The sequence below is a fragment of the Daucus carota genome, chromosome 2 (assembly GCF_001625215.2).
Source record: "Daucus carota subsp. sativus chromosome 2, DH1 v3.0, whole genome shotgun sequence".
Classification (NCBI taxonomy): domain Eukaryota; kingdom Viridiplantae; phylum Streptophyta; class Magnoliopsida; order Apiales; family Apiaceae; genus Daucus; species Daucus carota.
The window spans coordinates 55,877,266-55,900,678 of NC_030382.2; the positions used below are offsets into that span (position 1 = coordinate 55,877,266).

The 23,413-nt window shown below is 32.7% G+C and overlaps 5 protein-coding genes across 5 annotated transcripts; 4 read left to right on the forward strand and 1 right to left on the reverse strand.

The window, feature by feature from the left end:
• Nucleotides 1–1,223: 1,223 nt before the first annotated feature.
• On the forward strand, nucleotides 1,224–2,654 carry LOC135150219 (protein STRICTOSIDINE SYNTHASE-LIKE 11-like). Its single transcript, XM_064086360.1, has 3 exons — nucleotides 1,224–1,527; nucleotides 1,667–1,936; nucleotides 2,091–2,654. Exons 1-3 carry the CDS (start codon nucleotides 1,280–1,282, stop codon nucleotides 2,566–2,568), a joined length of 996 nt encoding a protein of 331 aa, XP_063942430.1. The 5' UTR covers nucleotides 1,224–1,279; the 3' UTR covers nucleotides 2,569–2,654.
• Nucleotides 2,655–6,271: 3,617 nt separating this feature from the next.
• Nucleotides 6,272–7,702, forward strand: LOC135150220 (protein STRICTOSIDINE SYNTHASE-LIKE 11-like). The gene is made up of 3 exons (XM_064086361.1): nucleotides 6,272–6,575; nucleotides 6,715–6,984; nucleotides 7,139–7,702. Exons 1-3 carry the CDS (start codon nucleotides 6,328–6,330, stop codon nucleotides 7,614–7,616), a joined length of 996 nt encoding a protein of 331 aa, XP_063942431.1. The 5' UTR covers nucleotides 6,272–6,327; the 3' UTR covers nucleotides 7,617–7,702.
• A 3,617-nt stretch (nucleotides 7,703–11,319) lies between these two features.
• Nucleotides 11,320–12,750, forward strand: LOC135150221 (protein STRICTOSIDINE SYNTHASE-LIKE 11-like). The gene is made up of 3 exons (XM_064086362.1): nucleotides 11,320–11,623; nucleotides 11,763–12,032; nucleotides 12,187–12,750. The coding sequence occupies exons 1-3, from the start codon at nucleotides 11,376–11,378 to the stop codon at nucleotides 12,662–12,664; spliced, it is 996 nt and encodes a 331-aa protein (XP_063942432.1). The 5' UTR covers nucleotides 11,320–11,375; the 3' UTR covers nucleotides 12,665–12,750.
• A 2,172-nt stretch (nucleotides 12,751–14,922) lies between these two features.
• LOC108208157 (NDR1/HIN1-like protein 1) lies at nucleotides 14,923–15,876 on the reverse strand. The gene has a single exon (XM_017378654.2). The coding sequence runs from the start codon at nucleotides 15,747–15,749 to the stop codon at nucleotides 15,117–15,119; it is 633 nt and encodes a 210-aa protein (XP_017234143.1). The 5' UTR covers nucleotides 15,750–15,876; the 3' UTR covers nucleotides 14,923–15,116.
• Nucleotides 15,877–19,303: 3,427 nt separating this feature from the next.
• On the forward strand, nucleotides 19,304–22,787 carry LOC108205785 (plastoglobulin-1, chloroplastic). The gene is made up of 4 exons (XM_017375857.2): nucleotides 19,304–19,956; nucleotides 21,580–21,775; nucleotides 21,909–22,224; nucleotides 22,503–22,787. Exons 1-4 carry the CDS (start codon nucleotides 19,376–19,378, stop codon nucleotides 22,505–22,507), a joined length of 1,098 nt encoding a protein of 365 aa, XP_017231346.1. The 5' UTR covers nucleotides 19,304–19,375; the 3' UTR covers nucleotides 22,508–22,787.
• Nucleotides 22,788–23,413: the final 626 nt, after the last annotated feature.

The window sequence follows — 23,413 nt, forward strand, 5'->3', positions numbered from 1 at the left end:
GTTCTACAATCTGCAAATTATGTTTTGCAATATAAATATTGTAAACAAAACGTAAGACAATTACTTTCATAAATTAGAGAACACTATGTTATGTAATATAACTAATAAGCAGTACATAAATTTTAATACTTGTTAAAGTGCAAAATATTATTGATTGATTGATAATTTTGTTTAAGACAAATTATAAATGATAAATTATATAAAAATTTGGATAATGAAAAAAATTATTTTTAATTAAACTAAAAAATTATAACTCATACTGCAATACTTCAATGTTTTTTAATATTCGTAGAACTTAACTCATCTTATCAAATCCTAAATCCTTAAAAATATAAATATAGGTCAGGCAGGCATCAGCTGTACCTGAATAACTCTTGAATTTAGATGTAGGACTAGTACAGAGACCCTAATCATGAGGCAGCAGGTTGATGGAGTGAGTTCGTATTTCAATTTGTTTATGAATTTTTCTCATTTAATTAAAATATGTTTGATTAATTTTTTCAATTTTATGCATTTTGAAATTTATTTTCAAGAACTAAATAACTAGAAATTTATATTAACATGTTACACACATATCAACATTTCATTAAGGTTCTCCTCCTATGTAGTTTGGTTATACACCGATATAAATTCTTAATTTTATTATAAAATACATATAAAATATGATTCTAATATAGATTACTACGTAGGATATATATTATAAATAATTTAACATTTAAAATTTGAACAAAATAGTTGATTTTAGAAACTAATTTTATAATATAATAATTTTATATAATTATTATTTTGTTATCCGATCATATTGAAGTATTGTATAGTTAAAAAGTTACTTTTCGGGATGAATTCATGGTTGACCCTCGTCCTTTTATATAATTGAGATAGGGTCGCAATGAAATAAAATTGTTTTAAAAATGCATCATGCATTAGATAAGAGCAATAATAGGCATTAGTTTAATTTATCTGGCATGATCTTCATAAGACCAGTGTATACACATTTGACCCATATAGATGAGACGAATGATCTATTGATTGATCACGGAAAGAAAGGTGTGCAGGATACTATATATACCAGCAAAGAAAATTTAGCATATCAAATCTTGATTTGTATGAAGTAAGCAATCAAAAATTCAAAGTTAGTTTCAGCATATACATGCACTTTTTATTGCAGATCCCACTTGCTGTGCCCCATTCTTGTGTGTATATATACTACTCGAAGAAACTACTTTAGACATCGAGCACATAATTGGATTTCCTAACTAAGTGTCTCAGTCTCTATACAATGTATAAAATGATCAGTATTTTCGGGTTTATGATCACTACTATTATGTTGTTTGTTTCTTCTGTTGTATCTCAGCCAAGAATATCCTTTACCAAAATTCTTCTCCCGCCAAACACAACAAGTCCAGAGTCTGTTGCTGTGGATCGGAGAGGAAACGGACCTTATGTTACTCTTGCAGACGGCAGGGTTCTCAAATGGCTAGGTCCGGATTTCGGTTTCATGGACTTTGCCACAACTTCGCCTGATAGGTAAACAATTTTGTTGATGTGTAGTATTTCCATAATAGGGAGATTTGTACAACTTATTGTGCTACGTGCCTGGAATCAGACACTTTTGAAAGACCAAAAACTTATATACTCGTAACTCATGATATAACTTTTTGATCAGGACGAAAGATGTTTGTGATGGCACGCTCAACCCGGACCTGATATTTCAATGCGGGAGGCCTCTGGGATTTAGTTTCGACACACAAACAGATAACCTCTATATTGTGGATGGTGTACTTGGTCTTTATGTCGTCGGTCCCAATGGAGGACAAGCGACACGACTAGCTTCATCGGCGGAAGGCATTACTTTTCGCTTCCTCAATGGTGTTGATGTCGATACATTTACCGGAATTGTTTACTTCACTAGCTCTTCGACTACTTACGACATAAGGTATACGCAAACAGACACAATTTTTCCCATAAACTTCAACATTTTCTTTAAAGTTTTCACTTAAAGACCGCATCTGCAATTATACTTATAACGGAAGTAAGAGAAGCTTTTTTTAGTATCTGATATATGATTCGGATATTTATTTCTTATGCAGAAACATTACACAACCAGGTTTTCAACCGGACAAAAGTGGTCGCCTGCTAAAATATGATCCAAGCACAAAACAGGTGACTGTGTTATTACGTCAATTGTACGTGCCAATCGGACCAGCAGTGAGCCTAGACGGGTCATTTCTGGTGTTTTCAGAATATGGTAATAAAAGAATTTTAAGGTATTGGCTCAAAGGTTTACGAGCAAATACAGTTGAAGTTCTATTCACCGTTCCTGGATATCCAAGTAAAATAAAGAGAACTTCGATCGGAGATTTTTGGGTGCCTGTGAATATTATCAACCCGGCAACATTTATTGCCACGCCAATGGGATTCAGATTTAATAGTTTCGGCACGGTGGTTCAGAAAGTGGATTTCAGTTCTCAATATGCTAATCAGAATATCACTGTACTCAACGAGCAGAATGGAGTTTTACGTGTTGGTTGTCGTACCGTTAATTTCATTGGGATATATAGCCCTTAGATATGAACTACGATCATTCTGTAAAATGACTAGCATCAAATATGCTTGCTAGTTGCTGACTAAATAAACGAACACTTGTTTTAAAATGTTCTGGTTCTTTTTCTGAATGTGGGTATTAATTTGAGTAACAAATTGCTTGTGATATTTTATACAGTATTGTTTTTGGGCCTGAATCTTTCGAAAACAAAAGAAAATTTAGAGGGTATACATATAACATCAGATTCGTGATTTGTGCATGATTAGTATTTGAGAAAAAAATATATGCAGAATTCAGAGTTGGATGCAATAAACAATCGCATATTCATAGTTAGTTTCAGCAAAAAGATGCTTTCTTTGTGGGCAAATCCTATATCTCTGTGTCCTTGCTTGTTTATATATTCAATATGAGGAGGCAACTTAAAATAATCACATCTGTAGCCTGAATGAGATATAACGCATGTATTATCTATCCTCGGTGACTAAGAAATAATGTAATTTAAGTATTTTACGAGATAGTCGTTGTACTTGCAAAAAATGGTTATAACAACAGGGCAGCCTATCAGCTTTATTCTGCCCCTCTTAAGAAGCCCGAAACCATTTAGCCCCTCCACTGAAATAAGGCAACGTAAGTACCAAGTAGTACTCGCTCTATCTCTTTTAATTTTACTAGCTTATAGCCCGTGCAAGGCACGGGAGCTTTTTAATTATTTATAAACTTTTTAAATATATTTTAAACGGTGTGAAAAAATTTAATTTATAAATAATAAATTAAAATTGTATGCATCATGCCAATATATTAAATTCTTTCTATCAAATTTTAAATTATTTTAAGTAGAATATGTGACGCCAACTCCTATTAGATTATATTTATAAATTTATTTAATATTAGAATTATTATAATGTGATTTAAATATTTTTCTAAAAAATTTTATGGTTCGAGATTAAAATTGATAAACACAATTTGTTTTGAATTAAGAAGATGAATCATAAACATGCAATAAGATGGTAGAATTTTCTTTGGATTAAGAAAAAGTTTTTGTATTCGTTCCCCACATAAATCGGGCTTATTAATTTTGAAATATATTAGATAAAAATAATTTTGTGACGGTGCGATTTATATGATTCTACAAATAAAATTGGTAGAAAATATTTATTTTGGATTAAAAAAATCATAAACACGTGAAATACAGAATTTGTTTTGGATTCAGAAAAGGAATTATAAACATGTAAGTAGATATCAATTGTCTTATGGAACAGAAGTTAATTTTGTTATAATCTAATGGTGCTTATTTGTTCAATATAGGATCCAATGGATAAAAATAATTTTTTGACGGTGTGATTTATACGATTCTATAATTAAAATTTGCAGGAAAAATTTATTTTGGATTAAAAAAACCAAAAACACATGAAAGACATAATTTGTTTTGGATTCGGGAAAAAAATTATAAACATGCAAGTAGATGTCAGTTTCCTAATAGAACAGAATTTAATTTTGTTCAAATCTAACGATGTTTATTTGTTCAATATGCGATCCAACGGATGATAAGCTTTTGGACCATAGGACCATGCGACCAAATTATCTCCCTTACGCTTATTATATATAAGTATATAATACGTTTTTTTTTTCATTGTTCGACATGCACTTCAATACTCTTATAAAATATAGTTCTATAATTTCTAAAATTTTCTTTTTCTGAATAAATATGTAATATTCAAACTTTTATTCAAAAAAGAAAAATCTTAAAAATAAGTTATAAAACTATACTTTACAGGAGTATTAAAGTCCGTACCGCGTCCCCGTCTCCCAATATATATAACTCAGGGACGGTGGGAGTACAACTTTGGGCAACTCCAATGAAGTGTCAAAAAAAGTGTTAATAATTGGGGTTTGTGACAATTTGTAAAATAAGTGCCATATGTCATGACATGGCATGACACTCTTATTGACTCTCCATTAAAGCAGAAGAAATGTCAAGCAAAATTGTCAACTTTTAGCACCCTCCTGAAATAAAAAAAAATGTATATGTCTCCCTAAAGACATATAGTTTCATATCTTGTTATACTTATACTTGTACAAATATGTGATAACTTTGGATGCCAACTATTAGAGCAAATTTTTATGTAAAAGTTGCCAAAAAAGAGAGAAAATAAAATAGACTGATAAAATAATAGTATTTTTTATGAACGCATATATAAAATAATAGTATTTGAGCTTTATTGTCTAAACGTCCGGAGTTATGCTTGCGTGACTTTCGGTTAGATGATAAACTTTCTTGAAAGAAAAAAATCCCGGATGCGGTTTATTTTATTTCGATACAATTCATATACGAATATGTAGACCTTACAAAAAAAATATGATAGTTAATACTTAATCTTATCTCATCTTGAGTTAATTTTTTATGAAGTAGTCGTAAACATTGGAGCATTGGAGTACAAAATTGAAAAACATAATATCTGGTCATCAAAATTTAATATTTTTTTGTCCTACAGTATTTGTAAACGTTCTACAATCTGCAAATTATGTTTTGCAATATAAATATTGTAAACAAAACGTAAGACAATTACTTTCATAAATTAGAGAACACTATGTTATGTAATATAACTAATAAGCAGTACATAAATTTTAATACTTGTTAAAGTGCAAAATATTATTGATTGATTGATAATTTTGTTTAAGACAAATTATAAATGATAAATTATATAAAAATTTGGATAATGAAAAAAATTATTTTTAATTAAACTAAAAAATTATAACTCATACTGCAATACTTCAATGTTTTTTAATATTCGTAGAACTTAACTCATCTTATCAAATCCTAAATCCTTAAAAATATAAATATAGGTCAGGCAGGCATCAGCTGTACCTGAATAACTCTTGAATTTAGATGTAGGACTAGTACAGAGACCCTAATCATGAGGCAGCAGGTTGATGGAGTGAGTTCGTATTTCAATTTGTTTATGAATTTTTCTCATTTAATTAAAATATGTTTGATTAATTTTTTCAATTTTATGCATTTTGAAATTTATTTTCAAGAACTAAATAACTAGAAATTTATATTAACATGTTACACACATATCAACATTTCATTAAGGTTCTCCTCCTATGTAGTTTGGTTATACACCGATATAAATTCTTAATTTTATTATAAAATACATATAAAATATGATTCTAATATAGATTACTACGTAGGATATATATTATAAATAATTTAACATTTAAAATTTGAACAAAATAGTTGATTTTAGAAACTAATTTTATAATATAATAATTTTATATAATTATTATTTTGTTATCCGATCATATTGAAGTATTGTATAGTTAAAAAGTTACTTTTCGGGATGAATTCATGGTTGACCCTCGTCCTTTTATATAATTGAGATAGGGTCGCAATGAAATAAAATTGTTTTAAAAATGCATCATGCATTAGATAAGAGCAATAATAGGCATTAGTTTAATTTATCTGGCATGATCTTCATAAGACCAGTGTATACACATTTGACCCATATAGATGAGACGAATGATCTATTGATTGATCACGGAAAGAAAGGTGTGCAGGATACTATATATACCAGCAAAGAAAATTTAGCATATCAAATCTTGATTTGTATGAAGTAAGCAATCAAAAATTCAAAGTTAGTTTCAGCATATACATGCACTTTTTATTGCAGATCCCACTTGCTGTGCCCCATTCTTGTGTGTATATATACTACTCGAAGAAACTACTTTAGACATCGAGCACATAATTGGATTTCCTAACTAAGTGTCTCAGTCTCTATACAATGTATAAAATGATCAGTATTTTCGGGTTTATGATCACTACTATTATGTTGTTTGTTTCTTCTGTTGTATCTCAGCCAAGAATATCCTTTACCAAAATTCTTCTCCCGCCAAACACAACAAGTCCAGAGTCTGTTGCTGTGGATCGGAGAGGAAACGGACCTTATGTTACTCTTGCAGACGGCAGGGTTCTCAAATGGCTAGGTCCGGATTTCGGTTTCATGGACTTTGCCACAACTTCGCCTGATAGGTAAACAATTTTGTTGATGTGTAGTATTTCCATAATAGGGAGATTTGTACAACTTATTGTGCTACGTGCCTGGAATCAGACACTTTTGAAAGACCAAAAACTTATATACTCGTAACTCATGATATAACTTTTTGATCAGGACGAAAGATGTTTGTGATGGCACGCTCAACCCGGACCTGATATTTCAATGCGGGAGGCCTCTGGGATTTAGTTTCGACACACAAACAGATAACCTCTATATTGTGGATGGTGTACTTGGTCTTTATGTCGTCGGTCCCAATGGAGGACAAGCGACACGACTAGCTTCATCGGCGGAAGGCATTACTTTTCGCTTCCTCAATGGTGTTGATGTCGATACATTTACCGGAATTGTTTACTTCACTAGCTCTTCGACTACTTACGACATAAGGTATACGCAAACAGACACAATTTTTCCCATAAACTTCAACATTTTCTTTAAAGTTTTCACTTAAAGACCGCATCTGCAATTATACTTATAACGGAAGTAAGAGAAGCTTTTTTTAGTATCTGATATATGATTCGGATATTTATTTCTTATGCAGAAACATTACACAACCAGGTTTTCAACCGGACAAAAGTGGTCGCCTGCTAAAATATGATCCAAGCACAAAACAGGTGACTGTGTTATTACGTCAATTGTACGTGCCAATCGGACCAGCAGTGAGCCTAGACGGGTCATTTCTGGTGTTTTCAGAATATGGTAATAAAAGAATTTTAAGGTATTGGCTCAAAGGTTTACGAGCAAATACAGTTGAAGTTCTATTCACCGTTCCTGGATATCCAAGTAAAATAAAGAGAACTTCGATCGGAGATTTTTGGGTGCCTGTGAATATTATCAACCCGGCAACATTTATTGCCACGCCAATGGGATTCAGATTTAATAGTTTCGGCACGGTGGTTCAGAAAGTGGATTTCAGTTCTCAATATGCTAATCAGAATATCACTGTACTCAACGAGCAGAATGGAGTTTTACGTGTTGGTTGTCGTACCGTTAATTTCATTGGGATATATAGCCCTTAGATATGAACTACGATCATTCTGTAAAATGACTAGCATCAAATATGCTTGCTAGTTGCTGACTAAATAAACGAACACTTGTTTTAAAATGTTCTGGTTCTTTTTCTGAATGTGGGTATTAATTTGAGTAACAAATTGCTTGTGATATTTTATACAGTATTGTTTTTGGGCCTGAATCTTTCGAAAACAAAAGAAAATTTAGAGGGTATACATATAACATCAGATTCGTGATTTGTGCATGATTAGTATTTGAGAAAAAAATATATGCAGAATTCAGAGTTGGATGCAATAAACAATCGCATATTCATAGTTAGTTTCAGCAAAAAGATGCTTTCTTTGTGGGCAAATCCTATATCTCTGTGTCCTTGCTTGTTTATATATTCAATATGAGGAGGCAACTTAAAATAATCACATCTGTAGCCTGAATGAGATATAACGCATGTATTATCTATCCTCGGTGACTAAGAAATAATGTAATTTAAGTATTTTACGAGATAGTCGTTGTACTTGCAAAAAATGGTTATAACAACAGGGCAGCCTATCAGCTTTATTCTGCCCCTCTTAAGAAGCCCGAAACCATTTAGCCCCTCCACTGAAATAAGGCAACGTAAGTACCAAGTAGTACTCGCTCTATCTCTTTTAATTTTACTAGCTTATAGCCCGTGCAAGGCACGGGAGCTTTTTAATTATTTATAAACTTTTTAAATATATTTTAAACGGTGTGAAAAAATTTAATTTATAAATAATAAATTAAAATTGTATGCATCATGCCAATATATTAAATTCTTTCTATCAAATTTTAAATTATTTTAAGTAGAATATGTGACGCCAACTCCTATTAGATTATATTTATAAATTTATTTAATATTAGAATTATTATAATGTGATTTAAATATTTTTCTAAAAAATTTTATGGTTCGAGATTAAAATTGATAAACACAATTTGTTTTGAATTAAGAAGATGAATCATAAACATGCAATAAGATGGTAGAATTTTCTTTGGATTAAGAAAAAGTTTTTGTATTCGTTCCTCACATAAATCGGGCTTATTAATTTTGAAATATATTAGATAAAAATAATTTTGTGACGGTGCGATTTATATGATTCTACAAATAAAATTGGTAGAAAATATTTATTTTGGATTAAAAAAATCATAAACACGTGAAATACAGAATTTGTTTTGGATTCAGAAAAGGAATTATAAACATGTAAGTAGATATCAATTGTCTTATGGAACAGAAGTTAATTTTGTTATAATCTAATGGTGCTTATTTGTTCAATATAGGATCCAATGGATAAAAATAATTTTTTGACGGTGTGATTTATACGATTCTATAACTAAAATTTGCAGGAAAAATTTATTTTGGATTAAAAAAACCAAAAACACATGAAAGACATAATTTGTTTTGGATTCGGAAAAAAAATTATAAACATGCAAGTAGATGTCAGTTTCCTAATAGAACAGAATTTAATTTTGTTCAAATCTAACGATGTTTATTTGTTCAATATGCGATCCAACGGATGATAAGCTTTTGGACCATAGGACCATGCGACCAAATTATCTCCCTTACGCTTATTATATATAAGTATATAATACGTTTTTTTTTTCATTGTTCGACATGCACTTCAATACTCTTATAAAATATAGTTCTATAATTTCTAAAATTTTCTTTTTCTGAATAAATATGTAATATTCAAACTTTTATTCAAAAAAGAAAAATCTTAAAAATAAGTTATAAAACTATACTTTACAGGAGTATTAAAGTCCGTACCGCGTCCCCGTCTCCCAATATATATAACTCAGGGACGGTGGGAGTACAACTTTGGGCAACTCCAATGAAGTGTCAAAAAAAGTGTTAATAATTGGGGTTTGTGACAATTTGTAAAATAAGTGCCATATGTCATGACATGGCATGACACTCTTATTGACTCTCCATTAAAGCAGAAGAAATGTCAAGCAAAATTGTCAACTTTTAGCACCCTCCTGAAATAAAAAAAAAATGTATATGTCTCCCTAAAGACATATAGTTTCATATCTTGTTATACTTATACTTGTACAAATATGTGATAACTTTGGATGCCAACTATTAGAGCAAATTTTTATGTAAAAGTTGCCAAAAAAGAGAGAAAATAAAATAGACTGATAAAATAATAGTATTTTTATGAACGCATATATAAAATAATAGTATTTGAGCTTTATTGTCTAAACGTCCGGAGTTATGCTTGCGTGACTTTCGGTTAGATGATAAACTTTCTTGAAAGAAAAAAATCCCGGATGCGGTTTATTTTATTTCGATACAATTCATATACGAATATGTAGACCTTACAAAAAAAATATGATAGTTAATACTTAATCTTATCTCATCTTGAGTTAATTTTTTATGAAGTAGTCGTAAACATTGGAGCATTGGAGTACAAAATTGAAAAACATAATATCTGGTCATCAAAATTTAATATTTTTTTGTCCTACAGTATTTGTAAACGTTCTACAATCTGCAAATTATGTTTTGCAATATAAATATTGTAAACAAAACGTAAGACAATTACTTTCATAAATTAGAGAACACTATGTTATGTAATATAACTAATAAGCAGTACATAAATTTTAATACTTGTTAAAGTGCAAAATATTATTGATTGATTGATAATTTTGTTTAAGACAAATTATAAATGATAAATTATATAAAAATTTGGATAATGAAAAAAATTATTTTTAATTAAACTAAAAAATTATAACTCATACTGCAATACTTCAATGTTTTTTAATATTCGTAGAACTTAACTCATCTTATCAAATCCTAAATCCTTAAAAATATAAATATAGGTCAGGCAGGCATCAGCTGTACCTGAATAACTCTTGAATTTAGATGTAGGACTAGTACAGAGACCCTAATCATGAGGCAGCAGGTTGATGGAGTGAGTTCGTATTTCAATTTGTTTATGAATTTTTCTCATTTAATTAAAATATGTTTGATTAATTTTTTCAATTTTATGCATTTTGAAATTTATTTTCAAGAACTAAATAACTAGAAATTTATATTAACATGTTACACACATATCAACATTTCATTAAGGTTCTCCTCCTATGTAGTTTGGTTATACACCGATATAAATTCTTAATTTTATTATAAAATACATATAAAATATGATTCTAATATAGATTACTACGTAGGATATATATTATAAATAATTTAACATTTAAAATTTGAACAAAATAGTTGATTTTAGAAACTAATTTTATAATATAATAATTTTATATAATTATTATTTTGTTATCCGATCATATTGAAGTATTGTATAGTTAAAAAGTTACTTTTCGGGATGAATTCATGGTTGACCCTCGTCCTTTTATATAATTGAGATAGGGTCGCAATGAAATAAAATTGTTTTAAAAATGCATCATGCATTAGATAAGAGCAATAATAGGCATTAGTTTAATTTATCTGGCATGATCTTCATAAGACCAGTGTATACACATTTGACCCATATAGATGAGACGAATGATCTATTGATTGATCACGGAAAGAAAGGTGTGCAGGATACTATATATACCAGCAAAGAAAATTTAGCATATCAAATCTTGATTTGTATGAAGTAAGCAATCAAAAATTCAAAGTTAGTTTCAGCATATACATGCACTTTTTATTGCAGATCCCACTTGCTGTGCCCCATTCTTGTGTGTATATATACTACTCGAAGAAACTACTTTAGACATCGAGCACATAATTGGATTTCCTAACTAAGTGTCTCAGTCTCTATACAATGTATAAAATGATCAGTATTTTCGGGTTTATGATCACTACTATTATGTTGTTTGTTTCTTCTGTTGTATCTCAGCCAAGAATATCCTTTACCAAAATTCTTCTCCCGCCAAACACAACAAGTCCAGAGTCTGTTGCTGTGGATCGGAGAGGAAACGGACCTTATGTTACTCTTGCAGACGGCAGGGTTCTCAAATGGCTAGGTCCGGATTTCGGTTTCATGGACTTTGCCACAACTTCGCCTGATAGGTAAACAATTTTGTTGATGTGTAGTATTTCCATAATAGGGAGATTTGTACAACTTATTGTGCTACGTGCCTGGAATCAGACACTTTTGAAAGACCAAAAACTTATATACTCGTAACTCATGATATAACTTTTTGATCAGGACGAAAGATGTTTGTGATGGCACGCTCAACCCGGACCTGATATTTCAATGCGGGAGGCCTCTGGGATTTAGTTTCGACACACAAACAGATAACCTCTATATTGTGGATGGTGTACTTGGTCTTTATGTCGTCGGTCCCAATGGAGGACAAGCGACACGACTAGCTTCATCGGCGGAAGGCATTACTTTTCGCTTCCTCAATGGTGTTGATGTCGATACATTTACCGGAATTGTTTACTTCACTAGCTCTTCGACTACTTACGACATAAGGTATACGCAAACAGACACAATTTTTCCCATAAACTTCAACATTTTCTTTAAAGTTTTCACTTAAAGACCGCATCTGCAATTATACTTATAACGGAAGTAAGAGAAGCTTTTTTTAGTATCTGATATATGATTCGGATATTTATTTCTTATGCAGAAACATTACACAACCAGGTTTTCAACCGGACAAAAGTGGTCGCCTGCTAAAATATGATCCAAGCACAAAACAGGTGACTGTGTTATTACGTCAATTGTACGTGCCAATCGGACCAGCAGTGAGCCTAGACGGGTCATTTCTGGTGTTTTCAGAATATGGTAATAAAAGAATTTTAAGGTATTGGCTCAAAGGTTTACGAGCAAATACAGTTGAAGTTCTATTCACCGTTCCTGGATATCCAAGTAAAATAAAGAGAACTTCGATCGGAGATTTTTGGGTGCCTGTGAATATTATCAACCCGGCAACATTTATTGCCACGCCAATGGGATTCAGATTTAATAGTTTCGGCACGGTGGTTCAGAAAGTGGATTTCAGTTCTCAATATGCTAATCAGAATATCACTGTACTCAACGAGCAGAATGGAGTTTTACGTGTTGGTTGTCGTACCGTTAATTTCATTGGGATATATAGCCCTTAGATATGAACTACGATCATTCTGTAAAATGACTAGCATCAAATATGCTTGCTAGTTGCTGACTAAATAAACGAACACTTGTTTTAAAATGTTCTGTTTCTTTTTCTGAATGTGGGTATTAATTTGAGTAACAAATTGCTTGTGATATTTTATACAGTATTGATTTTGGGCCTGAATCTTTCGAAAACAAAAGAAAATTTAGAGGGTTTAAATATACATATAACATCGGACTCGTGATTTGTGCATGATTAGTATTTGAGATACAGTTTTTCCACGGTCGAAAATAACAGCGATTATTGTAGCGCTAAAACGATAAGATGGCAATGCAATATATTATATATAGGTGTGTTGTACATTCTGGCGGCTTCTACCTTGTTACGGTTAGCCACACTATTATCAAAATATACTCGTGAAGGAAATATTTTCGGTAGTAATGGAGTTCCGATTCTGGTCATAATGATAATTCACGTTGTTCGGTTTACGACTGGGATTGTTCGCCGTCATTTGCACTCATACCAATATACCATTACGTTTTTATATTTATTTTTTTATCTCATTCAACGATGGGCAAGTCATTCTTTAAGACACAATATTTTTAAATTACAACTACTCTGCGGATGAAGATACTTGATATATACACATAAAAATAAAATAACAGATAAAATTTATGTCAATTTAAAATACTATAAATTATATTTCATTATCGCACCATTCTATTCCTAAATACTTCTTGTGATGAATGAAATAAACACGAGATTTTGATCATGTTACACAACTTCTTGATTTTTAGGGCCTATAGTTTCGACCAATCTCTAGTGAACCTTCCGATATATGTATATATCTATGATCTATGATCAAGCTTTATAACCTCTTGATATATCGTGATAGTGTCAACCAATCACTAAAGAACCAATTCATTCATGTTCTCGTAGCTGGAAAAAAATACAACACTTATAGTTTAGTAAAATAAGTGATCTGAGTAATAAAAATAATTAGACTAACCTTTTTTCAAAATACACTTTTGTAATTTAAAATTTTACAGGAAATTACAAATTTATAAAATATATGATGCCGAAGAAAATATCAAAAAAAATTTAGGAGGATGTACCCATGCAAATCACTACATTCTCCTTTTGATTTTATTCGGCATGGCTAGCAGGTGGTTGCACGGTCTCCAAAATATTTGACCAATGTACATGAGTACTCCCTCCGTTTCAAATTATATGTTCACTTTCAAAAAAATCACATAGTTTAAAAAAAATGGATTTTGAGAAAAAAGAGGTGTAATAAGTCATTAATTGAACCTAGTGTGTGGTATATGGTTGATCTTGGAAATATAAATTTGAAATATGTGGAGTAGAGTTGATTTTGGAAATATAACTTTCCATTGAAAGTTGAAGTGGACAAGTATTTTGAAACAAATTTTTTCTCCTAAAGTGGACATATATTTTGATACGGAGGGAGTAATTTAAGAGATGCTTCAGTCAATCGCTTGAAGAAAATATTGCAGAATACTATATCTGCGAAAAAAATATATGCAGAATTCAGAGTCGGATGCAATAAGAAATCGCATATTCAAAGTTAGTTTCAGCATAAAGATGCATTCTTTATGGGCAAATCCCATATCTCTGTGCCCTTGCTTTGTTTATATATTCAATATAAATAGGCAACTTAAATAATCACATCTGTAGCCTGAATGAGATATAACGCATGTATTATCTGTTAGCTATCGTCGACCTCCGGATTTCTTGTAAATGGCGACAAGGAACAAATTCTTGTAAAACTGCTACAACATGCCTAATAGCTTATGGGGATCTGGGAGCCATGTTTTCTGAAATATGTGAATATTGATAGTTGTTCTATGCTTCTCTGCGTACAGCATGATCCTAAAAGCGTGCTACGGTTTAGAGAGCCTTTTCTTCTACTGAGCCGAACGTAGATAATATTATTGCATTCCTTTCAAGTCAATACCGTATTCGATTAGATGAACCTCTCAATCAGGGTTAAACAATATTTACCATTGCGTCGTGAGAGATAAACTAGTAATATGTTTTAGAAATTGTGGTTCATCTGATATCAGTAATAACTAACAAGAAAAAAATGAGTAGAATCCGAGTTCACAGGGATTACTTATCTAGCCTGCAGAAAGACGGAAGAATTTATTGAAGAATTCGAGTGAATTCGGAAAGTACAAAAAATAGTCGAATTGTGCGAAAAAGTTGGGAAAAGTAACAAAAATAAATAATACTACTGCACATGAATGGAAGATAAAGAACATTCAGACATTCCAATTATATATAAAGTATTTCTGACAATTGATCCCTTGGCATATACGCATGAGCTTTTAGGTACTGAATCTTACACTAGTTAAGAATTCTTTAACAGACCAGACCAGACCAATTATTTTACAAGACGAAAGCTATACTTATTAAAACGATGATCGAGATTTCTCAGATCAAACATCCACATTGCAGTTCTGAACTAATTCGTACTTAATTCCCGGTCCAACTCCGAAACCTTTGTCATCCTTGCCTCCGAACGTTATATAAGCCGGACAATTTACATTCAAATGATACTTGCCTGATACAAATGTGCCCACCTTCCATCTAACCCGTCCATAGACCTTAATATTGATCAGAACAGTGCCGGCCATCTGATCTTGAGTCAGTGACTCTCCGACATAAGGCGCCACTGGGACATTGTTACCGCTTAAAAAAGGTGACCAAACCGAGACATCTTTGTGGCCTTGGTACGAGGGTGGGAGTAGAGTTGGTAGCGTGATTTGTTGGCTCCGGTACGTGGCATAGACATCGAGCCGATCATAATAAATTCCAATTCGGTTGTTAGGATTTCTGGAGGACAGAGAGATTTGGAAGCTTGAGGTAAGAAAGTTAGTGGACGTGGAGACGTTGAAATTGTAAAGAGTAGCGTCTTGGAGGATAAAATGAGGCTTTGTGGGACGTAAGATGAGCCATATTAGGAGTATGACGAATAGGACTAGGATTATGAAGGCTAGTAAGGCCGCGAACAAGCGGCGGTACAGCTTCTTTTTCTCGTCGTCGTGATGGCCGCAATCTTTTTCAGACATGTTTGTGGATCGGAGAAGTTGGTGGTGGTGGTTGGTGTTTGGTGAAATGTGGAGGGAGATGTAGGAGTATAAGAGAAATGTGAAAAAGGGAGCTTTAGGTTGGTTCGATGCATGGAGATTGCTGTTTTATAAAGATATAGATGTGAGTGTGCTTTTAGAGGGACCATATATTCAGTTTTAAACATGGTTATGTCTACAGATCAGCAGTCCGTTCCACCAAATTTAGGCCGCTTTGAAAAGATTAAGGTCCAAATTTGTTGATTATATGGATGTTTAAAATGGTGTCGCCGAAGCATACCAAGCAAACGATATTGCTTGATTGCTGCTCCAAGTCTCGGAGTATAATGACTTACAATTTAAAGTGGATTAAAGTTTTGAATTTTGATTTAATTTTACATGTAAGAAGGCTTTTATTTGTTACACTAGCAAATTGAAAGTAGTTGAGTTAAATATAAACTCGCGGGTTTATGAAGTAAGCGCGAGTGCATCAAGTTGGTGGTAGAAAAGAAGAGCATCGGTATCATTTGGAAGCAACTTTATCTTGGTGGGTCTCATATATGATTCCAAACTTAGGATCATGAGATATTCAAGAACCTAATAGGGTCCCACTTTGTAACAATAAACGATGGGTCCTACTTTAGGTAAATTAAGTGTTGTATGAGTTTTGCAACGGTCCGTATTCTTTTGAAACGCTCTCGGTCTCGGCTTACCGTAAAATACTCTCTCCATCCAAAGAACGTATTTTTCGTTTCAATTCTTTTGTCACGTTTAATATTTTATGATCAAATTCAATAAATTTTGACTAAAATTAATATGTATTAAATAATTGAAATGAAGTATAAAAACTATTACTAAAATCTACATTTATCCTACTTACAATGTATTCTTTTAATTTTCTAGAGATTATATACAAGAATTATTATTTATCACCGGTCAGGTTTGGTCAACATGATCACACACAAAAAAGTGGGACGGAAGAAATATATTTTATGTGGAGCATTCTAATTAATTAGTACTCCTATTAGGTTAAATCATTTTAAATAAGAGTTTTATTATATGCATAAAATTAGAAAAAAAAAATTGATGTAAAATAAGATTGTAATTGAGTTTATGTGAATATAGTAAGCCTATTTTAATCAAAATCTAATAAATATCATTTTATGAAAAAATTTATATATAATTTTATGTATAAATTTTTTTTTAAAAAAAAAAATTTAAGGAGAAGAAATCGATCAGTAGTCCAAGAAAAGAAAGATAACTTCAGTCTTTCACCAATACCATCACTTCGAGAGCAAGGAAATGCATGCATGGCGACAAATATTCAACAGATTTATTCCAAAACACCCATGCATTTCCTTTCCTCAGATAACATATGAACATCTCTCCATAAATGAAGCTTTTTACCCTTTGCATTTGGATAAAGAAAGAATCATATGCTTTTCCGGACCACCAAAGCAACGAATATATATACCTCCTCCCTGAAGTTATATAATGGCATATACGGTGAGAGTTCACCGGTGTTTTAGCTTAATTAACTCCCCTCATTGTACTCGTGCTGCGAACAAGATGTAACAAAACCTTTACCAGAACCGGAATTAACCAACCCTTGTCTAAAATATAGAATGGGTGATGATACATGATTATTATATGTACTCCATTGTGTTAAAACTAAAATTTCATACAGATAAAGAGTATGATATCTCATCTTGATATTGCTAACCAGAACTTGTATATTCAATTACCTAGTTGTCATAAACAATACACCGCAGTCCTCTGAATAAGTTGCGGGAGGGTGGACGCGGCCCAACGGTAGCTCCGCCCCTGCTCACCACTAATTAAGTAAAATGAACAAATGATTTCAGGGCTCAAAAAAGAATGTGGACAATCTTTATTGGCGGCGCTACATCTATTATCTTCATATGCATTTTAATTTATCCAGCCTGGGCTGGAGATGATCTTCATAAACAACTTGCTCCTAACATGGAAAAACACCATAAAATTCATCGTCTTTTTCTTTTTCTTTCTGTCTCTTCCTACAAATGCTTTAATATATAAATTAATACGTGCTTGCCTGCAGGATCTGGCCGGAGATGAGTTGTTCAAAACATCAGACAATATAATTGTGGAAGATAGAACAGCATCACTACAAGCTCACACAAGTGTGCTTAGCAGCGTCACTGTGCAGGCTTAACACAGTCACTTATAACATGTTTATTTTTCACAGATACCCAATGAAAGAAAGTTGAACAAGCCTGCAAAAAGATGAGCACCGAGTCTAGTTTGGCTTTGTCAATTCGAACAATGACAAGGTGGTCATCTGCTGCAGATTCTTCTCATATTTTAAACGCGAAAAATGCAGTGAAGAGCCTGAATTGAAATCTTCACTAAAGACAGGCTTGTGGGCTGACACCGACCTGTTGCAGATAATCCCAGCTGTGACAGTAGCTTCATTGCTTGTTCAAGTTGCTGCGTGTTATGTCAAATCTTGCAGAGGCCGTTCATGAGCTTGCAACATTAGCACACTTTAAGGTTACAGGGGCATCTAATCATCATCGCGGAACATCGAATCTATCTGCTCATTATGCAGTCACAATTGATGTATAGTTCTTCCACTCAGTATCTTGCAGCCGAAGCATGTTTGATCAGAGTACTAAATTTTTGTAGCTAGAGTAGGGTCACAATTGATATTGATTTTTTATTTAACTTATTTTTGGAAATAAATGCATATTCTTGAAAAAAAATTACTAAAATTTAAATGACTATATTATATAACTAATATATTTTCTATAATAGTTTCACTCCAAAAGAACATCTTAAAAAAATAACAAAAAATATTATCACAATAATTTATTTTTAATTAAATTATAATAAAAAGATTAAACATTAATTAAATTTCATATATATAATCAGACATCAAAACTCATCCAAATTATTAATATAAATTATTATGGAATTCAGAAAAAATTTCAGAAAAAAGTACACACATATATGAGTTTCACGTGGAATCATGCTATTTATAGTAAATATTTTATTATTATATATATTGGATACTATTATTTTTAAAATTAAAATTTAATTCGAATTTCAGATAAGATTCATATCGTCTCCGGATCTCTATCCATTGTGGGATAATACCACCAGCATTCGTGTCCCCACCTCTGACAACTTGACGAATCAAGCTTTCGAGAGCCTACTCTGAATACAATATGAAACAACCTGGTCCCGAGTCGTGTGGAGACTTTAGTTCAGTTTATAAGCATGAGCACTACTACTAATTGCACCAACAAATCATGATCTTTTGGGGCATGTGGTGGGCTGGTGAATTACCCAAGTTGCAATTGAGCCAGTTTATTTCGGCTTATTTTCAGATTCAGAATTCGAGACTTGACCTAATTTTCAAAAAAGATTTGGGATTTGACCCGGGTTGTTTCATAGATCCTAAGGAATATGTTCTTTTTTATTAATGATCTGGTATGTAATTTTTTATAATAAAATTCATTCAAAATAGGCACGATATTTTCTTTATTAAAAAACCTATTGTACAATATAGCCGAAAAAGGAAGAACAGGAAAAAAAACAGCAAGGCGGTGATTTGGTCCATTCAATTGACCTGAAAATCAAGAAAGATGTCTTCTCTCCTCCACACACCTCTCTCCCTCCCTTCCAAAACCCCCACCGCCGTCGCCGGAACCCACCGTCTCTTTCCGACCACCCCTCGCACCCTCTCTTTTCCCATTACTCCACGACCCCATAAACTCACTTTCACCGCCCCCATCCGCTTCTCCCGCCCATATCCCGACGATCCAATTTCCGGCGACGACGACGAAGAGCCGGACAGAGCCCCGACTTCAAATATCCCCGATGAATGGGGCGAAAAGTCCGACCCGGATCCGGAACCCGCCACCAAACTGGCTGATTCGGACCCTCCTAAGAATGATGATGAGTGGGGTGCGACAAGTGAGCGAGACTTTGTTGTATCTGGGAATGGGAATGTTGGGGGTGATAAGAGTGATGAGAGTGGTAGTGAGAGATTGGAGGAGCTGAAGAGGTGTTTGGTGGATAGTGTTTATGGCACTGATTTGGGTGTTAAGGCTTCTAGTGAGGTTAGAGGGGAGGTTTTCGAGCTGGTTTCGCAGTTGGAGGCTTTGAATCCGATTGCTGCGCCCACTGATGCTGTCGTTGAGCTTGATGGCAATTGGGTTTTGCTGTATGTACATTGTTTGTTTTACCCTTAATTTTGGTTTCTTGATGTTTAGTTTAATGTGGATAAGTATGCTTCGTGCTTGGGCTAATTTATGGTATGTGCAGGGGGGATTTTAGTGAGCTATTGAACTTAACTTTTTTAGTTTTTCTGAGTAGTTTGTTGAGCCAGGATTTCACATTTCCTATTAAATTGCAGTACTAATATTCCCTCGCAATTTTGTATTCAATTTGTGATATACTTATATAATCGAATTGAGGCCTAGTCGAACTTAATAGGTTTGAGTTCGAGTTAAGTTATAGGAGACATAGAGTAGATTGCAATCCCTTTGTAGAGAGACAGAGTGGAGGGTGGGAATGAGTCAACAACCACCTCTAAACAATCATCACTCTGGGTAAGTAATAATAGCTGTGTTAAATTACTTGGTTTCACATGAGCATATATATTAGTAGTAGTTTTCTTTCAAGGAACCGGAGATCGTATAGTTTTTTAAGGAATCGTGAATTTCATTTATCTATTCCATTCATGTCAATAGCTACCTTTAAAAGTGTGTATAATAAATGATAGCTGTGTTAAATTAATTAGTGCCAAATAAGCAAAATTATTAGTTTTTGTTAAGGAATCGTAAAATGCATATTTTTTTAAAGGACTCGTGAAGTGTAAGTTAAAGGACTCGTAAAAAAATAATTTATTTGATATTAAATAATTTAAAATATTGTAAAATTTTATGTTATTTCCATTCAATTTCAAAAGAACTTTACTTAATCAAAAATTTAATGGAATGATTATTTTTATTCCAACATTCCATTTAGGTCAAGTGAACACAACCTTAGCTGCACATTATCACTTTAGTTGCTTCAGAAGACAGAGATTTGAGTTATTTGACTATGAAATGGCGAGAAGCTTTTGATTATTAGAGGCTAAAATGTCAATGGTTCATAGACATCTATAGGTGCATATAGGGTTTGAGTTTGGGGCTTGAAAACTATGCATAGACACTTAAATTCTTTGATAAGCACTGCATAAATCGTGTATATTTGCACTTCAATTTTTTGAAAATCACTGTATTAAAATGTAAGATTATTTGTCTTATTCCTAAGAAAGCGGCTGTTCTGCAGAAAAAAATTTATACAAGGTCTCACAGTGTCTTTTCCGATGTCTTTTAGTTTTATATCCTCAGAAAAAAAAATATACAACGGTTGACAGTGTTTTTTTCTGATGTCTTTGAGTTTTATATTCTCTATATAAATTAGGAGAGCTCTTTATTTTAAAAGGAGGTGCATTTTGAATTTTTATTTATTTATTTTTTGTGTCATTGTGTGTAAATTGGATGATATTGTTTGTTTTACTTATACCCTCAAATTGACCAATATAACATATTGAACATTAACTAATATTAATGGTGCGATTTGCGAATAGCATTTTTTCTAAAATCATTTTCCCGTTATCATAATTAAAATTATTATAAGTTGATATCGTCACTCATGATATAAATTTTATGCTATGTTGATTGTAGTTTACTGCTCATTAATTGCTTATACCTAGGATTTACAATTATTAGAACACTGGAATTTTATGTATTTATTTATGGATCACCTATTGATGTTAATTCGTTGTGTTATGTATCAGGTACACAGCATTTTCTGAGTTGCTGCCTTTTCTCGCAGCAGGCACGACGCCATTTTTGAAGGTTGATAAAATCTGTCAATCAATTAGTACTAGCAACCTTACCATTGATAATACCATAACATTGTCAAGCCCTTTTGCCACTGTCTCCTTTAGTGCATTGGCAACTTTTGAAGTTCGAAGTCCTTCAAGAATACAGGTACATAAACTTTTAGGTTTAAAAACATATAAAAATAAATAAATACGTGATAACATGGACTATTCCAAGTGTGTTTACTATTGGAGATATATATCACCTTGAATTTCAGCTCATGTTCACTGGTTATATGTAGGTCACCTTTACGGAAGGTTCCTTCCAACCTCCGGATATCAAGTCGAGTGTGAGCCTTCCGGAGAATATAAATATATTTGGCCAGACAATCAACCTGTCACCAGTACAGCAGTCTCTGAATCCTCTTCAAGAAGCGGTGGCAGGTATAGCACGTGGTATATCTGGTCAGCCTCCTCTAAAGGTTCGCATTCCAGGTGAACGGTCAAATTCTTGGCTTATTATCACATACCTCGACAAAGATCTTCGCATTTCAAGAGGGGATGGTGGCCTCTTTGTGCTCGCTAAAGAAGGAAGTCCCCTTTTGGACCAGTTATCAGGTATGTCATTGCTATCATGTAAGGTTGTACAACTTGTTTATATTTAAAAATTATCGCTGGATAAGAGTAGATAATAACAATAAAAATAATGATCAAATTGCCTCATCTTTGTGACTTACCCTAGAAAACCCTCTACAACTGTCAAAGAGAAAGAAATTTTAATTTTGAAACTGTAGAAATATATAATTATAGATGATGTATATTTTACTGATCACATTTCAAAGTTTGAGACGGTATTAAGGTTTATCTAAGATGTATGTTATCATTTTTGTTGCAAGGTTGAGACTATCGTTACTCTCCGCCAGCATGCTGTTCACCAATTTATATACTAAAGAGACAGGATGAAAGAATGCAGATTCATGGCCATTGTCACTTAAGCAACACCTTATATGATGTATTGTACTGAATCGAATAATTCTTGGTTCCAACATACTGAGAGCCCTCATATGACTCAGCCATTTTGTAGTTACCTTCTCAATTGTTGTATATAGAAGTCGCAGATTTTGCCTTTTTACCAGGGACCAGTAGTTCCTGAAGTCCATATATGAAAATTTTTGTGTCGAGGCTGATGGTGTCCTAGTTATCGCTGCTTTATTTTCTTATTGGAAAAGCATACAAATATCACATGTTCTCCCTCCCCTGATCTGTTTCGTTTATAATTTTGCAGCATGGGGTCTTGTTGGAATTATGTATGCACAAATGTTATCATAAGATATAAGACTCAGGTTTTATAATATAAAACTGAAATTGATATGGTAATTGGAATGGAATGTCCATATGGCCATATTAAAGCCACCGTCCATAGCGGCGGCACAAAAAAAACCATAAAAAGAATACTAAAGAAACCACCCTGTCACCAGTAAAAAGATCATAGCTTCACGGAGTCCCCGCCCCCCTCTGGCGTTTTTCTCTGTTTCACTTTTTGTACCAAATCATGTTCTCAGCGATAATAATTAATAATAGAAAGGAAGCTTATCAAACTATCACAAAGTGAACATGACCCAACTTAACACTTTACAGCTACTGTCTATTTTGATAAATGAATATTCTTGGGACAGGGAATTATTATTTTTATATTATTAAGGTTGGCGCGAAGAATTTTGTTCGATGCATCAAAACTAAAAATTAAAAATAATATATATTGAAATTATCTGTTTATCTGATATTGAAATTATCTGTTTATCTGATA

Bases quoted from the DNA above. Each gene is read 5' to 3' on its own strand.
- LOC135150219 (XM_064086360.1), top strand. From the start codon at position 1,280: ATGTATAAAATGATCAGTATTTTCGGGTTTATGATCACTACTATTATG. The intron at 1,528-1,666 runs GTAAACAATTTT...CTTTTTGATCAG, and splicing joins GCCACAACTTCGCCTGATAG to GACGAAAGATGTTTGTGATG. The intron at 1,937-2,090 runs GTATACGCAAAC...TTTCTTATGCAG, and splicing joins TCGACTACTTACGACATAAG to AAACATTACACAACCAGGTT.
- LOC135150220 (XM_064086361.1), top strand. From the start codon at position 6,328: ATGTATAAAATGATCAGTATTTTCGGGTTTATGATCACTACTATTATG. The intron at 6,576-6,714 runs GTAAACAATTTT...CTTTTTGATCAG, and splicing joins GCCACAACTTCGCCTGATAG to GACGAAAGATGTTTGTGATG. The intron at 6,985-7,138 runs GTATACGCAAAC...TTTCTTATGCAG, and splicing joins TCGACTACTTACGACATAAG to AAACATTACACAACCAGGTT.
- LOC135150221 (XM_064086362.1), top strand. From the start codon at position 11,376: ATGTATAAAATGATCAGTATTTTCGGGTTTATGATCACTACTATTATG. The intron at 11,624-11,762 runs GTAAACAATTTT...CTTTTTGATCAG, and splicing joins GCCACAACTTCGCCTGATAG to GACGAAAGATGTTTGTGATG. The intron at 12,033-12,186 runs GTATACGCAAAC...TTTCTTATGCAG, and splicing joins TCGACTACTTACGACATAAG to AAACATTACACAACCAGGTT.
- LOC108208157 (XM_017378654.2), bottom strand. From the start codon at position 15,749: ATGTCTGAAAAAGATTGCGGCCATCACGACGACGAGAAAAAGAAGCTG.
- LOC108205785 (XM_017375857.2), top strand. From the start codon at position 19,376: ATGTCTTCTCTCCTCCACACACCTCTCTCCCTCCCTTCCAAAACCCCC. The intron at 19,957-21,579 runs GTATGTACATTG...GTTATGTATCAG, and splicing joins GATGGCAATTGGGTTTTGCT to GTACACAGCATTTTCTGAGT. The intron at 21,776-21,908 runs GTACATAAACTT...GGTTATATGTAG, and splicing joins GAAGTCCTTCAAGAATACAG to GTCACCTTTACGGAAGGTTC.